The sequence below is a fragment of the Agaricus bisporus genome, assembly GCF_000300575.1.
Source record: "Agaricus bisporus var. bisporus H97 unplaced genomic scaffold AGABI2scaffold_2, whole genome shotgun sequence".
Taxonomy (NCBI): Eukaryota; Fungi; Basidiomycota; class Agaricomycetes; order Agaricales; family Agaricaceae; genus Agaricus; species Agaricus bisporus.
The window spans coordinates 2,585,197-2,601,456 of record NW_006267355.1 but is presented as its reverse complement, the minus strand read 5'-3'; the positions used below and the strand labels follow the sequence as shown (position 1 = coordinate 2,601,456).

The window sequence follows — 16,260 nt, the reverse complement described above, 5'->3', positions numbered from 1 at the left end:
GTCATCAATAACCGCTCTTTCAGCGTATTTATATCCCAAGACTCACAAGGTAAAACAAAAACAACCCTTAGTTCTTACTATTCTTCCATTCCGAGGTTGCTTCGTAAATCTCCACAATTCGACCCTATGGGCATCGTTTATACTAATGCTGGGACACGATACAGGTAAAGGAAAATTAGCAACTGGAATCGACGAACTAAACATTCATATACATACTTGGGTTTTCCAGTCGCACTCGCATTAATGGCCTATCCAACAATAAAAGGATGTACGTAGAAGTTTGGACGCGAACCTACCAAAGATCCTTTTCTCTACCAGCTTCAGAAACCTTTTTTCATTTCTTTCACAGATACGCGTCCTTATCAACGAACAGTCCTAGTAGAACGTATCCACGTTGAAGGTACAATCCATGATTCTCCTACCCAAGTTTCCACAACAAATTAACACAAAAACTTCAGGAGTCCTGTTTTACGTCTGCTTCGTTGGTACGTATTAGATCCCAATTTTCTACCAGGTGGGGGAGGGCTTATCCTTCTTTATACTATTCCAGTGATTGATCTCGTCCTCGTAATCATAGAGATGGCGCTGGTATGTTATTAACAGTTCTTATTCCAGGACTATCGTTGATGTCCACAAAGCCCAACAGCGTCTTTCTGTTCTCCATGTCAGTCCTAATCAACGCCATTTCCACCATACTTGGCTTATACTATCTTTCTCTCAAGGGGCATTCGTTTTCTGCGATCGATATTAGCGTGCCGAGTCGTGTTGCATATTCGCGAATATTCAAGCCTTTCAGTCAACGGGAGTACAGTGGACAGAACTCAGATGAGTGAATTGAGATTCGCATAAACATCCTGCTAGGTTCTTTCTTCCCCTTTAGATATCTTCGAACCCCTCCTTGTATATTTATTGTGCGCACTCTGACTTACATCAACCACCTCACTTCAATGATACCTTCCTGATTGGACTACTTCCTTCTTCCCGTGTTTGAGAACCCACCTCGTGTGTTATCTGGGATCACCTTGACGGTTCCTATGTACATTAAATATGGTGAGATGGCCATGGAAAACAATTCCATCTGTGATACCTAGATTCGATAGTATGGTATACTGATTAAGCTATTGTGCGAGGCAAGAAAAAACTGTGTGCGACTTAAATGAACGATAACAACAGCGAGGCAAGGAGAGACCAGGAGACCAAGCATCGAAACAGAACATCTCCACTACCAACCCAATCCCAGCCAATTAATCCCCCCTTTTTGGCGGTTCACCAGTTGTAGTATTCCACTCGGTACCAGGTGGTACATCCCAATCACCATGACAACCCCAATTCCAATCCGTATCCCTTATAATTTCCTTCATCGCTTCAACAAAAGTATCGACCGGGCACATGCCATCTTCTTGTTCTGGACATCCTTTAATGCTTGTTAGAGGAACAACGCCGTCGTTGATGATGATACGAATTTGTGGGCCTGGAACAGATGTGCATTCGAGCACTAGAAGCAAAACCAAATTTAGCATTTGAACAGAAGAAAAATGAGAGAAGCGTACGTTGAAATTGAACATTCGTTGCGAATGGCGCGAGCTCCGAAGAATGGAACTTAAGATCTTTGGGAATATGGGTGTATGGCAAAGGACCTTGCTCGGCGAAGTTCGTCAAGTTGAGGGCAGTAATGACTGAAGCGACGCCACGTCAGCACAAAGTTCAGAGTATAACATGCTGTGCATACCGTGGAGAACGACGACTTCATGAGTTGCATCAACATACAAGCTTTGATCAAGCGGGAAGGTAACTGAATTGTCGTCAAGAGTGCTATTGGTGGATGTGTTGTGGATAGCAATAGGTGAGTGAGTGAGACGTGCAACCAGTTCTTGAATCCAACCAACTCCGAGTACACGAGAAAGCGGTGAGCCGAAAGAAGAATCGTACCAGAAGTACAGGTCCAACCTAACGGGGAACATGTCAATAGGACGGTCAGGCATGGGGAAGAGGAACACTTACGAGTAATTAAACCCTTCCCATTCTTCCTCGGTAAACAGCTCACAGAATTTGCTATAACCAAGGGCGACAGTCTAAGGTGCACATATATCAGCAAAAGATTCAAGCAAATTCTGGACAGCAACTCACCTCGTAGGCACACATCTGTTGCATAGTGTATACATCCTCGATCGTCAGATCAAATCCTTTGATATCCTTTGCAATGCGCTTTTGCGCTTCGTTTAGGTACTTATCGGCCCATCGAGTGAGGTACCACACGGCACGTTCGGCCTTGGATTGGGTTTTCGCATTAGGACACGTCTTGTATGGTGCCAGAGTATTATTGTACTAGAACGAGGTGAGTGTTCATACGAAGACGGAGAACTCGGAAAACATACACCGTCGGCTTCAATAGTAATGGATTGCTGGTATTTATCCTCGTGCGGCCAGCCAAAGAAGCCGATAGCAAAATTCATCGCTGAGGCAAGCATACGGTCCCTAGGACTAGTTGAGGACTAAAACATTTCGCAAGGATAAGAGCACGTACTGCGACTCCGTTCTGAATACGGGGAGAGTATCCGATTCAGTGAAGTTTTGAAGAAGATATCCATATTTGACGCGCATCGTCACCCCGAGGTCAACTAAGCATAGCACGTCAAGAGCGCGGAAAAGATAGCGAGACAGGCTACTAACATAGTTGCTGGCGACCAAATGGAGTGAGGACTGCATAATGTTTGAGTCCCTACAACGCTCTGAGATAGGGAAGTCAACGTACGTTCGGCTCCAAGTTTGTATGTCCTAATGGTGATTTGAGTATAAGGACTCGAGAGCCACGCAAAGAAGGTACGGACCAATCATTCAAGAATGTTAACAACCCAGAGCCTGTCCAGTTTTGCGTGGATTCGTGTATTTTCCGAGCCAGTTTGGCAGGACCGCCGTATCTAGCTAAAGAGGAATAGCGTCAATGCATATACACGGTCATGGGTAACTCGACAGCAAACTCACTCCATTCCGTCGGATATCTCGCGCCATGCCTATGCAAAAAATGCAAACCCGTAGTACGACAGGTATCCGGAGTTTCAGGTCCCGAATCCAATCCAAAAGCACCTCTCTTGACTGAGTACCAAGGCGAAAGATTCCCCCACTTCTCCAACATGTTGAACTTGCTCTTCTTTCCTTTCCCTTTCCCATCTTTACTCGAGTCCATCAGCTGGGTGGGTACGACTAGTTGAGGAGCTCCGGAATGCAATGGCCACGCAGGCGCAGTGGCCACGATAGCTGGTTCTGCTCCGGTTGGTGTAGCACCGGCATATCCGACGTGAGAAGGGAAAAGTTCCGGAAACTTGTTCGTAGGTTCTGCAGGAGGGTAGTGGTGCACTTCGGAAGAACCAACGTAAGGAGGCACAGCTTCCATATTCAGGTCACTAGCTCTTTCGTTAGGAGAACCAGTAGACGACTTGTAACAACGTTGTACGACGATGACGTGCATCACAGCCGTGCATAACACACCGACCAAGAACGCCGCAACGAGTTGAGCCCAGTACGAAGTCCTCGACAACCGCTTCGTCGACGAACCGGCTGATTTTCCTAGAGATAGAGGTTCATCGTCGGCGTCGGACCCAGAAACGATGCGTTTCTCTCCTGTAGCGGTGACTTCGTTGGCCAGCAAAGCCTGACTCTCGTCGCCTTCATCGTCGTCAGGAAGATGCGTGGGTCTACCTTGTGCCCTTTCGACGTCTTGTTTGGATGGTGCTGGCATCTCAAGCCCGAAGAGAGGCAAGAGGCCGAAGTGAAAGGGTGTGGTGGGGGTAGCGAAGAGAGCCGTAACTTATTACAATGTGACAGCGCTAACGAGGCTAATCCAGGGAAGATACGTAAACTACAAAATGGGCACACTAAAACCGCTCTTAATCCACTCGCTCATACGGCGTAATAAGCAAAGGCATCTGAGAGCGTCCCTTGGGATCACTTTTCAGTACGGGCCTCTGCACAATGGCACTTTTCTTCCCAATCTCGTCTACTGAAACCGCAAGTTTGAACTCGAATGCCCTCACAAGTGTGAAAAGCAACGCTTTCGTCCTACACAAAATCCGACGAGAAGATTAGCCCATAAAGCGGAACTGACCAGAAGGAAGGACACGTACTCCACTAAGGAAAACCGATACCCAATACATGCCCGCTGACCACCGAGGAAGGTGAGCATATTACCCCAGATTCCCGGGATGGTCCCGGCGGCTTCTGGAACCGATTGCCAGCGTTCTGGTCTGTACAAACCCATCAGACATCAGCTAGCGAGATCACGCGTATAAGGCAGATACTAACCTGAATTCGCCTGCATCCTCTCCCCAAATCTCCGTGGCGCGATTAATTGCCAAAATCGGAATAAATATCGTCTGTCCTTTCCTAATCCTTGGCACATAATCGACGTTAGGAACGCTCATGGACCGCCCAACGCAAGAGAACTTACTCAAGTACATTCCTCTCTCTTCCCTTTTGATCCACAAAAGGCGTTCCAAGCGGTACAACATCATCCTCGGTGGCAACTCTCATCGTAGAAGGCACAGGAGCATGCACGCGCAAAGTTTCGCGCACGACCGCATCGAGATAGGGTAAATCATTGAGCTCATCCATACTTGGGTTATCAGTATGAACTGTAAACAATTCTTCGCGCAGTTTACTCTGGACGTCTGGACGGAGAGAAAGTGCGTAAAGTGCCCACGTCGTGGAATTACTGCAGTAACACGAGCATGAGCAACAGATATCAACATTCAAAAGTTAGTCTTGCCTTGTGGTTTCATGCCCAGCAACGAGAAATGTCGGAACCTCTGTAGCACATCAAGTCAGGAGGTTGGCTCTAGAGCGCCAGAAAGACGCCGACTCACGAGCCAGGACATCTGCATCACTCATCCTCTGGCTTTCGGCGATGTTTGTGGACATATTCGCCTTCAGCAACAATGACAATAAATCCCTCCTCTTGAACGTCTCATCCTTTCCTTCGCGCGCTATTGCTTCCTTGCTTTCTCTGAGTAATTGTTTCCCGATTCGATCCATAGAAGCCCTAGCTTGATTAGTAGGCCGGTCGGTTTCAGTGGGCTGGGATGAATTAGTTACAGGCAATTAGGTTTGAAAAAGGAGTAAAAACTTACTAGCAGGAAATCGAATCTTCCGAGCATTATCCTCAGAAACATGAAAATTGTTAAACGAGGATTGAAAGAAAACAAAGTATTGAAAGCGTCGCTCAGTTCATTTTTCTCTCCCTTCAAAGCGTTGATATTATAATTGAACCCTTTTGTGAAGCTCCGTATCAGCAATTCTGGCCTCTAAATTATCCACACAAATCTTACCAGCAAGCCCAATGACGTCCAACGTCATCCTACTCAATCCTTGGATCACATTTATTCTACAAGTGTGTGAATCCCCTTTCGACTGTTCCTTGATCTCATTCGTCCAACTATCCCTCAGCTAGTCGTACAGTATAAGCCCTGACGTTCGATGCGATGCGGGATAACATACCTCGAGTGCTTTTTCCACGAAGATTTCCGTCAACTCGCGAATTTGAGATGCTCCAAAGGCGGGATTCTAACATGAAAATGAAGACTGCCGTTGACATTATTAAGAGCAAAGTGAGTACCATGACTTTCCGCTGTAATGAATTGATGATATCAGTCAACGCATTAAAAGGTAAAGAGACAAATCAAACCTGTTCGCGATGTTTATCTCCTTCGACGACGAGAACGCCTATATCAACACTCTTTAAACCAAAATTTGGAACATTGAAACGCTAGTGAAACATACCATCACCTAACAGTCTACTCAAGAATAACCTTGATTGTTCGGGTTTCTGGTAGGTTTGACTGTTCATCAAGACATGGTAAATAGCCTTTAAATCCGTAGTATACAGCCTGGATCGCTACGGGAATTCAGTTCAAGGGCGGCAAGACTCAACGAAACAGATTCACGGACCCCAAAGAAAAATTTGTATTTAATCGTTTTACCAAATTCTCTAGTCCAAGCTTCATGCAATACAGAATTCTCTGCATCCCGAATTTGTTTCATATTCCCATAGATCCAACTTGGATTTGCTGGTCCCGGAAAATCGCTGAGAGGATTGGAGACATATTCCCACCACACGAATCTGGCCAACTTGCAGAATACATATGCGCTGATAGTTACCGCGAGTGGAGTGAGCAGTTGGGTAGATGTGCTGACAAGCGATTGTAAAGCACTTGACATCGTCGTGGAGGGGAAGCTTGAGGAGTTTGGTCTCACAGTCAGGTCAAATCAAGTTCATATTTATAGCCGTGTGGTCACTAACTCTGAATGTAGACGACCACATGTTTTAATCTGCAGCGCGCGCAGCAATTGATGCAGTTCTGCGGTACGTCAAACAAGTTTAGATCAATAGGATTGGACGGGTATTATCTTCTCTATGATGTTTGTCGTGAACTGCGCACTATAAAATATTCTCCGAAGCGGCCGCCTGTGCACTGCCTTGATCATTGACATCACCGAATACAATTGACCCTGAACCTCCTTCGGATTCTGATAAGGGAAACTTTGAGGCCGACGCACGCTGCAAGCATCTCATAATGCATAAAAGACTGCTGTTTGTGTGCGTCTAATCTAGTCAGGTAAGACAGGGAAAGGTACTTTACATCAAATGCCCTTACTGTATGGATCAGTATGGAACCAGGAAATGCCGAGCAACATAGAGGATCCAGACAAATCTGGCAAACGTAATCAAATTCCCGGTTTGCCGATAAGTGGAAGTTACTGATCATGACTCTGCAAATAAGCTACAGCAGCTAAGTTATTTACCCTGATTCTAGCGAAGCAGGAAATGTAATTATTGTGTTCCCTCAATGTGTGATTTTAAATCATCAGGAGCCCGCGGCAAGCCTCGAAGCTTCATCGGAGCGCTTCCGAGAAGCGACAGGAGATCCAGAGGGCTAGGATGTGAAATCAAGTTACGCTCGCATGTGTATTGGTATAGTTTATGGCAAGGCTTGGGTTTGAACTCCAGATCTATTCGAGTATCCCAAGGCATATCATTGATCATGATATCAAGGATTCAAGTTACTTACTCCTATCGCCGGGTTCGAGGCATCGGGGCCGAGCCACGTGAGATAAACGCGTATTACGTAACAGTCGCGCAACGCGTCCCGCTAATTAATTTATGGGCCCCTCTGACACTGTACAATATGCTCTCAGCTACAGTCAACGTTAATTCTGGGTCAATTGGTTCTGATTTCTTATCCTCCTTGAATTCGGCTCAGCTTCAAGGTACAGCATATAGCCACGGTATTTTGACGGAAGTTTGTGTATCTAACTTCGCCGACAGCCGTCCAACATTCACCTTCAATACCCCTGCAAATTCTGGCAGGTCCTGGAAGTGGGAAGACCAAAGTTTGTTCAACTGCTTCTTACCATAATGCTCTCTAACGGTCCCGTACAGGTCCTCATATCTCGAGTTGCTCACCTTATTTGTCACCATGACATAGCTCCCTCTTCAATATGTGCGGTCACCTTTACCAACAAGGCTGCAAACGAGATGCGACAACGCTTGACGAAGCTTCTCGGTGATGAAATTACGAGTCAGATCAAGATGGGAACGTTTCATGCATTATGCGCCAATTTCTTGCGACGATACGGCAATGCCATTGCTCTCGAGCGAAATTTTACTGTGTGCGACGCAGAGGAGAGGTAAGAATATCGCCATCTTGTCAATCGATATGCATGTACTCACCCACGAGAAGTAAGAAACTTATAACGGAATTTTTCAAGCCTTACAAGGCAGAACTCGCGCAAACCGATATCACACTCAAAGAATCAACTATACTAGACAAGATTTCCAAAGCAAAGGCAAAAGGGTTTGATGCTGCAGCTATGCGTGAAGCGTGCAACGCAGCTCGGTCCCTCATACCATCAATTACCGACCAAATCAATTCCATTGTGTCAGATATATATGAAAACTATGAGAAGGCGCTGAACCGGTCAAATTCCCTAGACTTTGATGATCTTCTGCTCTTTGGAGTAAAATTGTTCCGAAACCATCCGAAGGCAGTTGACTGGTGTAGTCATGTCTTGATTGACGAATTGTATGTTCTGGTCCTGTCTTCCTGTCAGTATACTTATGATGGCTATTACTCAGTCAGGATACCAATATCATCCAATACGAGCTAATGGTTGAACTCGCTGTGCACAAGTGTATAACGGTTGTGGGGGACCCTGACCAGTCTAGTAACAAGTTTTCTAGACCCTAAAACCCATATCTTATTCGCTTCTAGTCTACGGTTGGCGCTCCGCGGAAATTGGAAACTTGACCAGGATGCAAAAAGGTATGAGCCGACGCCCTCCATCGAAAAGGTCTATATCCAATCATAACCTCTTCAAACTGTCAGACTATCCCAAAACAGAGCAGATTTTTCTGGAGGAAAATTATCGGTCAACCGGTTCTATACTAAACGCAAGTTTGGCAATTGTTGCGCAAGGTGTGTATCAGCTAAGATTTATGCGCATATACTTATGTTCTACAGACAAAACACGCGTCCAGAAATCACTGTTCACGTCACACCCGACCGGAAGCACACCGGTCCTGTGTGCTTTGCAGGATGAACATGACGAGGCTAGACATATTGCTTCTGAAATCAAACGAGTTGTCGCCTATACGGGTAGTCTTCTTAACTACGGAGATTTTGCCATTCTTCGTGAGGCCACTTATCTCATATTCTAGTCAAATGAACTGATGGTAAATTACTAGTAAGGTTCACAGCTTTGTCTCGTACACTGGAGAGTGCGCTCCAAAAAGAGGGCATTCCCAGTCGCGTTTTAGGAGGACACAAATTTTTCGAGCGTTTGGAGGTCAGCACTTCTTTTTCGTATAGGAGTTACTGGATCGTTAACATCGCTGACTGCCCTTAGGTCAAAGACTTGCTCGCATATCTTCAATTAATCGATAATTCGGACTATAATCCTGCATTTATCCGCGCGGTGAACGTTCCAAGTCGTGGAGTCGGAGACAAGGTGAGCGACAACTTGAACGGTAATATTTTCTTCTCCTAAATTACGCTTCTGCTAGACCCTAGACGGACTATCTTCCATAGCTCAGAGTAAAAACCTATCAATGCTCGCACTTGTTCAAAACATCTGTGATAACCGTATTCCGGATCTCAAGCCTCCAATCAAGCGCAAGCTGGGGAACTTTATCAAGGTCATTCAAAAATTGAAAAGATTTGCGTCCGAGGTAGGCCCCCATAAATCATATGACCTAGTATGCACTGACCATTTTATCTAGGGTATGTCACCACCCGACCTTCTACATCAGTTACTTGAGCTGGTAGACTATGAGAATCATCTAAAGAAGACTCAAAAGGATTGGGAATCAAGATGGGAGAACGTGAAGGAGCTGATAACCTTTGCAAGTGAAGTTAACACCGATAGTCCTCCTCTGGGCGAAGAAGAACTAGAACTCGTCGAACGGTGAGGTTTGCTCAACTCTGTGATCACCAATTCTCATAAATTCCAGTCCAACACCCCTGCGACTTTTCTTACAGGCTTCAATGCTATCATCGGAAGGTGATGGCGACAAGGAAAACCAGAAAGAGGTATGTCTTTTTTCGTTCTTCACCTGACTTGACTTTAGTGTTGACGCGGACGCTTAACAGAAAGTTACGCTCGTCACTTGCCACGCTGCCAAAGGTTTGGAATGGCCAGTGGTATTTATTCCCTCTGGTAATGCCTTTGGTCGGGCTGTCTGCGATTCCTCTCTGACGTTCTGTCAGTCGATGATGGAATCTTTCCGTTCTATAGAACAGACGATGTAGAAGAAGAGAGGTGAGTCTTAACAAAAACTGAAGGTAGCATGATGCCAATGAAGCAACTAGACGATTGCTCTATGTAGCGTGCACTCGTGCCCAATGTCTTCTTTATCTCACACGCACAATGAAGAGAAAAGTGGCAGCGGTAATGAAAAATAAGTATATTTCCCCTTTTGTTTCAGCCGTTCAGAAGCAGTCTCCGGTATGTAACCATCTTCTTGTTCTTCTCCCAGTAGAGGTTGATTCTCGTAGGCTCTATTTACAGATGTACCTCCAGGTCTTGACGTTTCGCAGATTCACGCGATGTCACATATGTTAGGTCGTCCTGAGCCTGACAAAGAACAAATTCAGAAGCAAATCGAAGAATAGTGCGTTATAAAAAAACTTGCTTGAAATGCGGCTGATGAAGCCATGGTCTAGTCGTCAACGTTTCCCGGAACAGGAGTATCCAGGGCCGGCGACCCCAAGCCCGGATTATCGTGCGAGGACGCAGGACTATAACCCCTTGAATCCCCCAGGGTTTATTTCCTCAAGCCAAACCCTTAGCCAGACTCAGGGCATTAACAATTCGCAACACTGGCGACGTCCGACATTCATGGCAGCCAACAGCTCTCAACCGGTTCAAGCCGGATTTGCACACTCTACATCCAAAGTGCCTTTGATAAAGAGAGCGTTATCCTTGCAAGTGCCGTTGGTACCTACAAATACTCCTACGGGAGTGAACCAAGTGCTTCAGCGGATTGATCCGTCGTCGTTTAATAAGCCCGAAGCTCCGCGAGGCACATTCGATGCTGGTCCTAGTGCGACTGAAGCGACCAGTGAAGACCAAAACTTGCCTTTACATCCTGGTACCAAGAGACGTCTCGGAGTTGGTCGAAACAATACTGGCTACGCAAATAAAAAATTCAAGAGCCCTACGTAATCACCCAAGGAAGTACAAATTGCCTGCGGTCTATAGCCTGTCATTCATAGAGTAAAGTAGAATTATAATTTTTTACCATTCTTCCGGATGGTGAATGACACAGTCGGAAACGTTATACTTTTCTCCGGGCCATGCCTTACAACTGAGTCGACATCGCCCACTCAGGTCGCATGTTTCATTGAACCAAAATAGACAGGATCGGATGTCACGGCCGATGAAAATATACCTATAGGGAGACTCGGAGTCCTTCGAGGATGATTACTGGATAGAAAATTGTATTGCAAGTAAGATGCTTACATTCACCTTGACCATAGGAAAAATGCCCGGTTCCATACGCCGGCTAACCTCACTGACGACCTTCTCTAGCAACGTCTCTTCTAGTTCGCATTGTGGTTCGATGTGCAGAAGTGCATTACGAGGGCCCTGCGAAATTTAAATTAGAACAATATAACCAAGGAACAACGATAACTAACGAAAGCGAACAACCATTCCGCGAATCTGGCAAACTTCCCATTGTCATCCATGCCAACCAACATGTATCTGAAATCGAAACCTTCGAACTGATTAAGAATTTCTTCTGCATCAACACGGGACAATTCAGATAAATTCAACCAGGTCATGCGGTGTGCGAGCTGCGTAATGGCTTGAGACATCGCTAAGTTGCTGTCATCATCATTTGAAGTCCACTTCAGTCCAGACAATATGGTTGACTCTGCGATCATCCTGAACGAACCTGGCTGTCCCATCAACGCTAATCAAATCCGCTCTCGTATAAACATACCGTCAGAGACATAACGGGGATCTTCAAGGATAGTTTTGTACCAAAAGAGTAACGTCTTGAGACAGTGGAAGAAAAAATCATAACCGCTGATATGAAATTTTCCAGATCGAAAAGCGGACCGAAGATAATCGCCAAAAGATGTATGATGCATACGCAGACTAGCCTCGGCAGCTTCATCGGGTAAGGGTATATCGAAAAGTGAATGGAGTTTGCCTAAAGCGTTATAAATCTCATTTTTCTCCATACAGAGGAGGTTGCAGCAAATTTGCAGGGACGGACGCGTAAAGGGGATGATGTTGTAAAAGGATAGTATTCGTTTTGTCGCCGGGTAAACATTTTCGGGAATTTCAGATAGAATTTGCGAATAGAGTAGATCAAGAGTCTGAAGTGGATTTGTTGTAGTAACATGATTTGCGTTTGCCATGAATGCAAGAAAGTCTCCAAGGCGCCCGACAGGATCACCGTACGTGATGTCAGAGATATAGCGAACAATAGTGGCTGCAAGAGCGAAAAGACCTGAGGCAATGTCTTCCACCAACTGAGACTGCGCCTGGGATGGCCAAGCGACATCCGTCACAAGTGGGAACTTCGTTCGGATATCAATGAAACTGTCCCGTAAATAACGGTTGACATCATTCCTGGTGTCTGCGTCGATTACGAGCGTTGCCTTCTTGCAGTCGATAGAAAAATCGGCTCGAGAGAAGATATACTGCAAATGAGGTTCGGGACGACTTGCAATGAGCCAGAGGAGAGGAAGGTCTTTCTTCAACCGGACGATCTCTCCAACCATCTCGACAATCTCGCACTGTGCTTGAATGCCATTGCATTCATCTAACCCGTCTAATATGATCAAGAGCGGTGTTCGATTTACCCAATGCCCCTGCGCTCTCAAAAGCGTAAAGGGTTCCACGATAAGTCTCCGCAACTGTACGCGAGGGGTTTTCTGGAAGATAGAAGGATCGAAAGCGATTGCGTGCCCAAGAAGATTGCCATAATCAGGAACGTTGACCGCCAATTGATATGCGAGGCTCGGGATCAAAGTTCGAGGATCGTCGCGACCGGATGATCGAAAGAAGAAGTATGCCGCTCCGAGGCGACCTTGTTCAAGACACACCTCTGCGAACGTTTGTGCGACGGCTGACTTTCCCGTGCCAGCTGGACCATTCAGCCAGAATATCTTCCAAATATGGTTGATCAGCCAGTTGTTCAAAGTATCCAAGATTCGTTGACGAGTGCCGGGATGACATCGAGGGGGAGGATCTCGCGCACTTGAATCTACCGCAGCATCGGGGCAGGTATATGGAAGCAAACGATCCAAGGCTGTCATCCACACGGATCTCAGTATGCGCAAAGAAATAGAGCGGACTACGGAACTCACCTGCTGCTCCGGTAGTTATTGTGTTGTGAATAGTCTGAAATATCTGCGGGTGATCCAACATATGCGCATTATGTATAGCAAAATTAGTTGCTTGATGAAAAAACCCATCACCAGCCTCTTTGGCGACGTGAACTCCTTTAGATGGCCGTCAACGATTGATTTGCTCACCTGTGGCCCTAGCTCCAGAAGTACCCTTTGGATACTTTCTCGACTTCTGCTGGAAGCGCAAGAACCAATCGAGTATCATAGCGGTGCAACGAGCAGTTGAAAAGCCGTGACTGGCCTCGTTTTCCTATGTTCTGTCACGGCGCTTGTTCAACAAACTTCTTTTGCCGTGCGAGGTATAGTCTGGTATAATGGGCTCTGACAATTGCCTGTCGACTGGCTGAGTTACCAAAATGGGCATGGCAAGAACAGGGACTGAGAGAGGTGATAAAGCTGAGCCTGAGGTTTCATCAGATGACTTCCATAGGATTTAGAAACACAAAACTCCGTTCGGTTGGTGTCCTCACGTTATAGAGCGCTCTTATTTCGAGAGTGGAACATACAGGAAATCTAGTACTAATGGATCAGAAAGTAGACATCACCGCACTCACCAACCTTTCCATTCATATAAAAACAGAACTAGAATGATTATTTGTATGACTACTCTGGATAATGAACAATACAATCGGAAACAGTATAAGTTTCTCCGAGCAATACCTTACGACTAAGTCGACATCGCCCACTCAGCTCGCATTCCTCATTGAACCAAAATAGACATGATCGGATATTACGACTAATAAAGATATACCTATAGGATTCGGAGTCCTTCAAGGATGATTACTAAATGAGAGACATGTCGAAAACGGAATACTTACATTAATCATGACCATGGGGAAGATGGCTGGTTCCATACGCCGGCCTACCTCATGGACAGCCTTGTGTAACAGCGCCTTTTCTAGTTCATCTTGAGGTTCAGTGTGCAACAGAGTATTACGAGGACCCTACAAGAATGAAATTAGAACAAAATCATCAAATAATATAGCGAGAACCAACCCAGGCGAACAGCCATTCTGCGAATCTGGCAAACTTCCCCTTATCATCCCTGCTCACCAACATATACCTAAAATCGAAATCTTCAAGCTGACCAAGAAGTTCTTCTGCCCCATTGAAAGGCAACGCAAGAAAGGCCGACCAAACCATGTCACATATGATCTCCTTGATGTAATGAGACAACATTAAATCGTGGCCTTCCTCAGGGGAAACCCACTTCAGTCCAGGCAACGCTGTTGAATGTGCGATTGTCCTGAAAGAATCTAGAGTCTAGTGAGAGACATTTATAATTAATCCCGTTGGTACGTACCATCAGAAATATAGCCGGGCTCTTCGAGAATGGTTTTATACCAAAGGAAACAAGTCTTTGAATAGTCGACCAAAGCATCAGATCCGTTGATATGAAATCTACCAGATCGAAAAGGGGACCGAAGGTAGTCACCGAAAGATGCATGATGCATACTCAGACCCACCGCACTAGCCCTGTCAGGCGAGGGTATATCCAAAAGTGAATAAAGTTTGTGTACGGCGTTATAGTACTCGTGTTTATCCATGCGAAGCAGGTTGCAACAAAGCTGCACTGACAAGCGATTGGAAAAAATAACCTCGTGAAAGGAAAGTATTCGCTTCGTTATCGGGTAAATATCATCGGGTATTTCAGATAGAATCTGAGAATAGAGTAAGTCGAGGGTGTGAAGAGGGTTTGTCGTAGTAATATGGTTCGCGCTCGTCATAAACGCAAGAAAGTTGTCAAGACGCCCCACAGGGTCACCGTATGTGATGTCAGAGATGTAGCGAACAATAGTGGCCGCGAGAGCAAAGAGGCCCGAGGCGATGTCTTCCACCCTTCGAGACTGCACCTTCGAAGGCCAAGCGGCATCAGTCATATGCCGAAATCTCATTCGGATGTCATTAAAACTGTCCCGCAAATAACGATTGACATCATCCTTTGTGTCGGCGTCAACTAGCAGCACTTCCTTGCTGCAGTCGATAGAAAAATCTGCTCGGGAGAAAATGTACAGCAAGTGAGGTTCGGGACGGCTCGCAATAAGCCAGATGAGAGGAAGATCCTTCCTTAACCGAACAGCTTCTCCAATCATCTCAACAATCTCGCATTGTGCTTCAATGCCCTCGCATTCATCCAGCCCATCCAATATGATCAATAGGGGTGTTTGGGTTACCCAATGCACCTGGGCCTGTAAAAGTGTGAAAGGTTCGACGATAAGCCTCCGCAGCTGTATGCGAGGGGTTTTCTCAAAGATAGAAGGGTCGCGAGCAATCGTGCATGCAAGAAGATGGCCATAATCAGAAACGTTAACCGCCAACTGATATGCGAGAGTTGGTATCACGGTACGAGGGTCGTTACGACCTGACGATCGAAAGAAGAAGTATGCTGCTCCGAGGCGACCTTGTTCAAGGCACATCTCCGCAAACGTTTGCGCAACGGCTGACTTTCCTGTGCCAGCTGGACCATCCAGCCAGAATATCTTCCAAAGATGGTTGACCAGCCAGTCGTTCAAAGTATCCAAGATTCGTTGACGAGTGCCGAGATGACATCGAGGAGGTGGATCTCGTGCACTCGAATCGACGGCGGCTTCAGGACAGGTATAAGGAAGTAAGCGATCCAAGGCTGCCAAAGGTGCGTCGTTCTCAATCTGCGAAGAAGATAAAGTGATGATTGGTCACACATACCTGCTGCCTCGGTAGTTATCGTGTTATAGATCGTTTGGAAAATTTGCTGGTGATCAAGCATATTGGCACCGTTTATGGTGAAATTGCTTGCATTGGCGAAAAATTCATTGGCAACATCTTTGAACACGGTTCATGAGCTCCCTGGGTATGACCACCGGTGATTAAGTCACTCACCTGTGTTTCTAATTTTAGAAACGCTGCCTGATGATGTATCACGCTCTATGTTTTGGTTTGACTTTAAGGCTTTGGGCAGGAAGCGCAAAAACCATTCGAGTATCATGGAAGGGCGGTGGCTCCCAGTATAAGCTGTGGCTGGTCTCGGTCCAAGCCCTGTCAGCCGCTTCCTATCACATTTGAATTATACACGTAATGGCCATGGAATCTTAGACTGAATACGTGTTCCTTTCCAAGTGGTCAGTGAGAAGATTCAAGATGAGAAGACGCGAGAAAGGTGATGTATAGGGACATTGAATGTTGGTGCGCGTGCGCGTGAGCTCGATATCGAGCCTCCCTATTCGCAGGTGGGTCTCGAGAAATCTGGCCGTGGCGGGCGGGCAGGCCATTCGCTGCGCCGTTTTCCACGGTCACGGCACTGGCCGTGAGTGTGGTCTGAAGGAAGGTGCGCGGTCTAATTATAAGTGGGGGAGAGTTTTCCGGC

At 46.1% G+C, this 16,260-nt stretch overlaps 5 protein-coding genes across 5 annotated transcripts; 1 reads left to right on the top strand and 4 right to left on the bottom strand.

Annotated features, from left to right (window-relative positions):
- Positions 1–1,244: 1,244 nt before the first annotated feature.
- AGABI2DRAFT_63774 (hypothetical protein) lies at positions 1,245–3,391 on the bottom strand (the record flags this gene model as incomplete). Its single annotated transcript, XM_006458587.1, has 11 exons — positions 1,245–1,495; positions 1,551–1,676; positions 1,730–1,947; positions 2,002–2,072; positions 2,128–2,325; positions 2,376–2,475; positions 2,525–2,618; positions 2,671–2,700; positions 2,753–2,775; positions 2,829–2,918; positions 2,979–3,391. 11 exons carry the CDS (start codon positions 3,389–3,391, stop codon positions 1,245–1,247), a joined length of 1,614 nt encoding a protein of 537 aa, XP_006458650.1.
- Positions 3,392–3,884: 493 nt separating this feature from the next.
- On the bottom strand, positions 3,885–6,210 carry AGABI2DRAFT_183643 (hypothetical protein; the record flags this gene model as incomplete). The annotated part of the gene is made up of 11 exons (XM_006458586.1): positions 3,885–4,056; positions 4,122–4,241; positions 4,300–4,386; positions 4,445–4,708; positions 4,763–4,802; positions 4,860–5,070; positions 5,124–5,263; positions 5,313–5,439; positions 5,678–5,715; positions 5,773–5,887; positions 5,941–6,210. 11 exons carry the CDS (start codon positions 6,208–6,210, stop codon positions 3,885–3,887), a joined length of 1,584 nt encoding a protein of 527 aa, XP_006458649.1.
- Positions 6,211–7,178: 968 nt separating this feature from the next.
- Positions 7,179–10,716, top strand: AGABI2DRAFT_115683 (hypothetical protein; the record flags this gene model as incomplete). Its single annotated transcript, XM_006458585.1, has 17 exons — positions 7,179–7,260; positions 7,319–7,383; positions 7,433–7,680; positions 7,734–8,075; positions 8,129–8,217; positions 8,265–8,468; positions 8,514–8,684; positions 8,738–8,838; positions 8,899–9,000; positions 9,056–9,220; positions 9,272–9,456; positions 9,503–9,581; positions 9,642–9,708; positions 9,759–9,810; positions 9,977–9,996; positions 10,060–10,162; positions 10,215–10,716. The coding sequence occupies 17 exons, from the start codon at positions 7,179–7,181 to the stop codon at positions 10,714–10,716; spliced, it is 2,577 nt and encodes an 858-aa protein (XP_006458648.1).
- A 1,259-nt stretch (positions 10,717–11,975) lies between these two features.
- On the bottom strand, positions 11,976–12,824 carry AGABI2DRAFT_200449 (hypothetical protein; the record flags this gene model as incomplete). Its single annotated transcript, XM_006458584.1, has 1 exon — positions 11,976–12,824. A coding segment is annotated over one exon (849 nt), but the record flags the coding sequence as incomplete, so codon positions are not given.
- Positions 12,825–14,689: 1,865 nt separating this feature from the next.
- On the bottom strand, positions 14,690–15,550 carry AGABI2DRAFT_59193 (hypothetical protein; the record flags this gene model as incomplete). Its single annotated transcript, XM_006458583.1, has 1 exon — positions 14,690–15,550. A coding segment is annotated over one exon (861 nt), but the record flags the coding sequence as incomplete, so codon positions are not given.
- Positions 15,551–16,260: the final 710 nt, after the last annotated feature.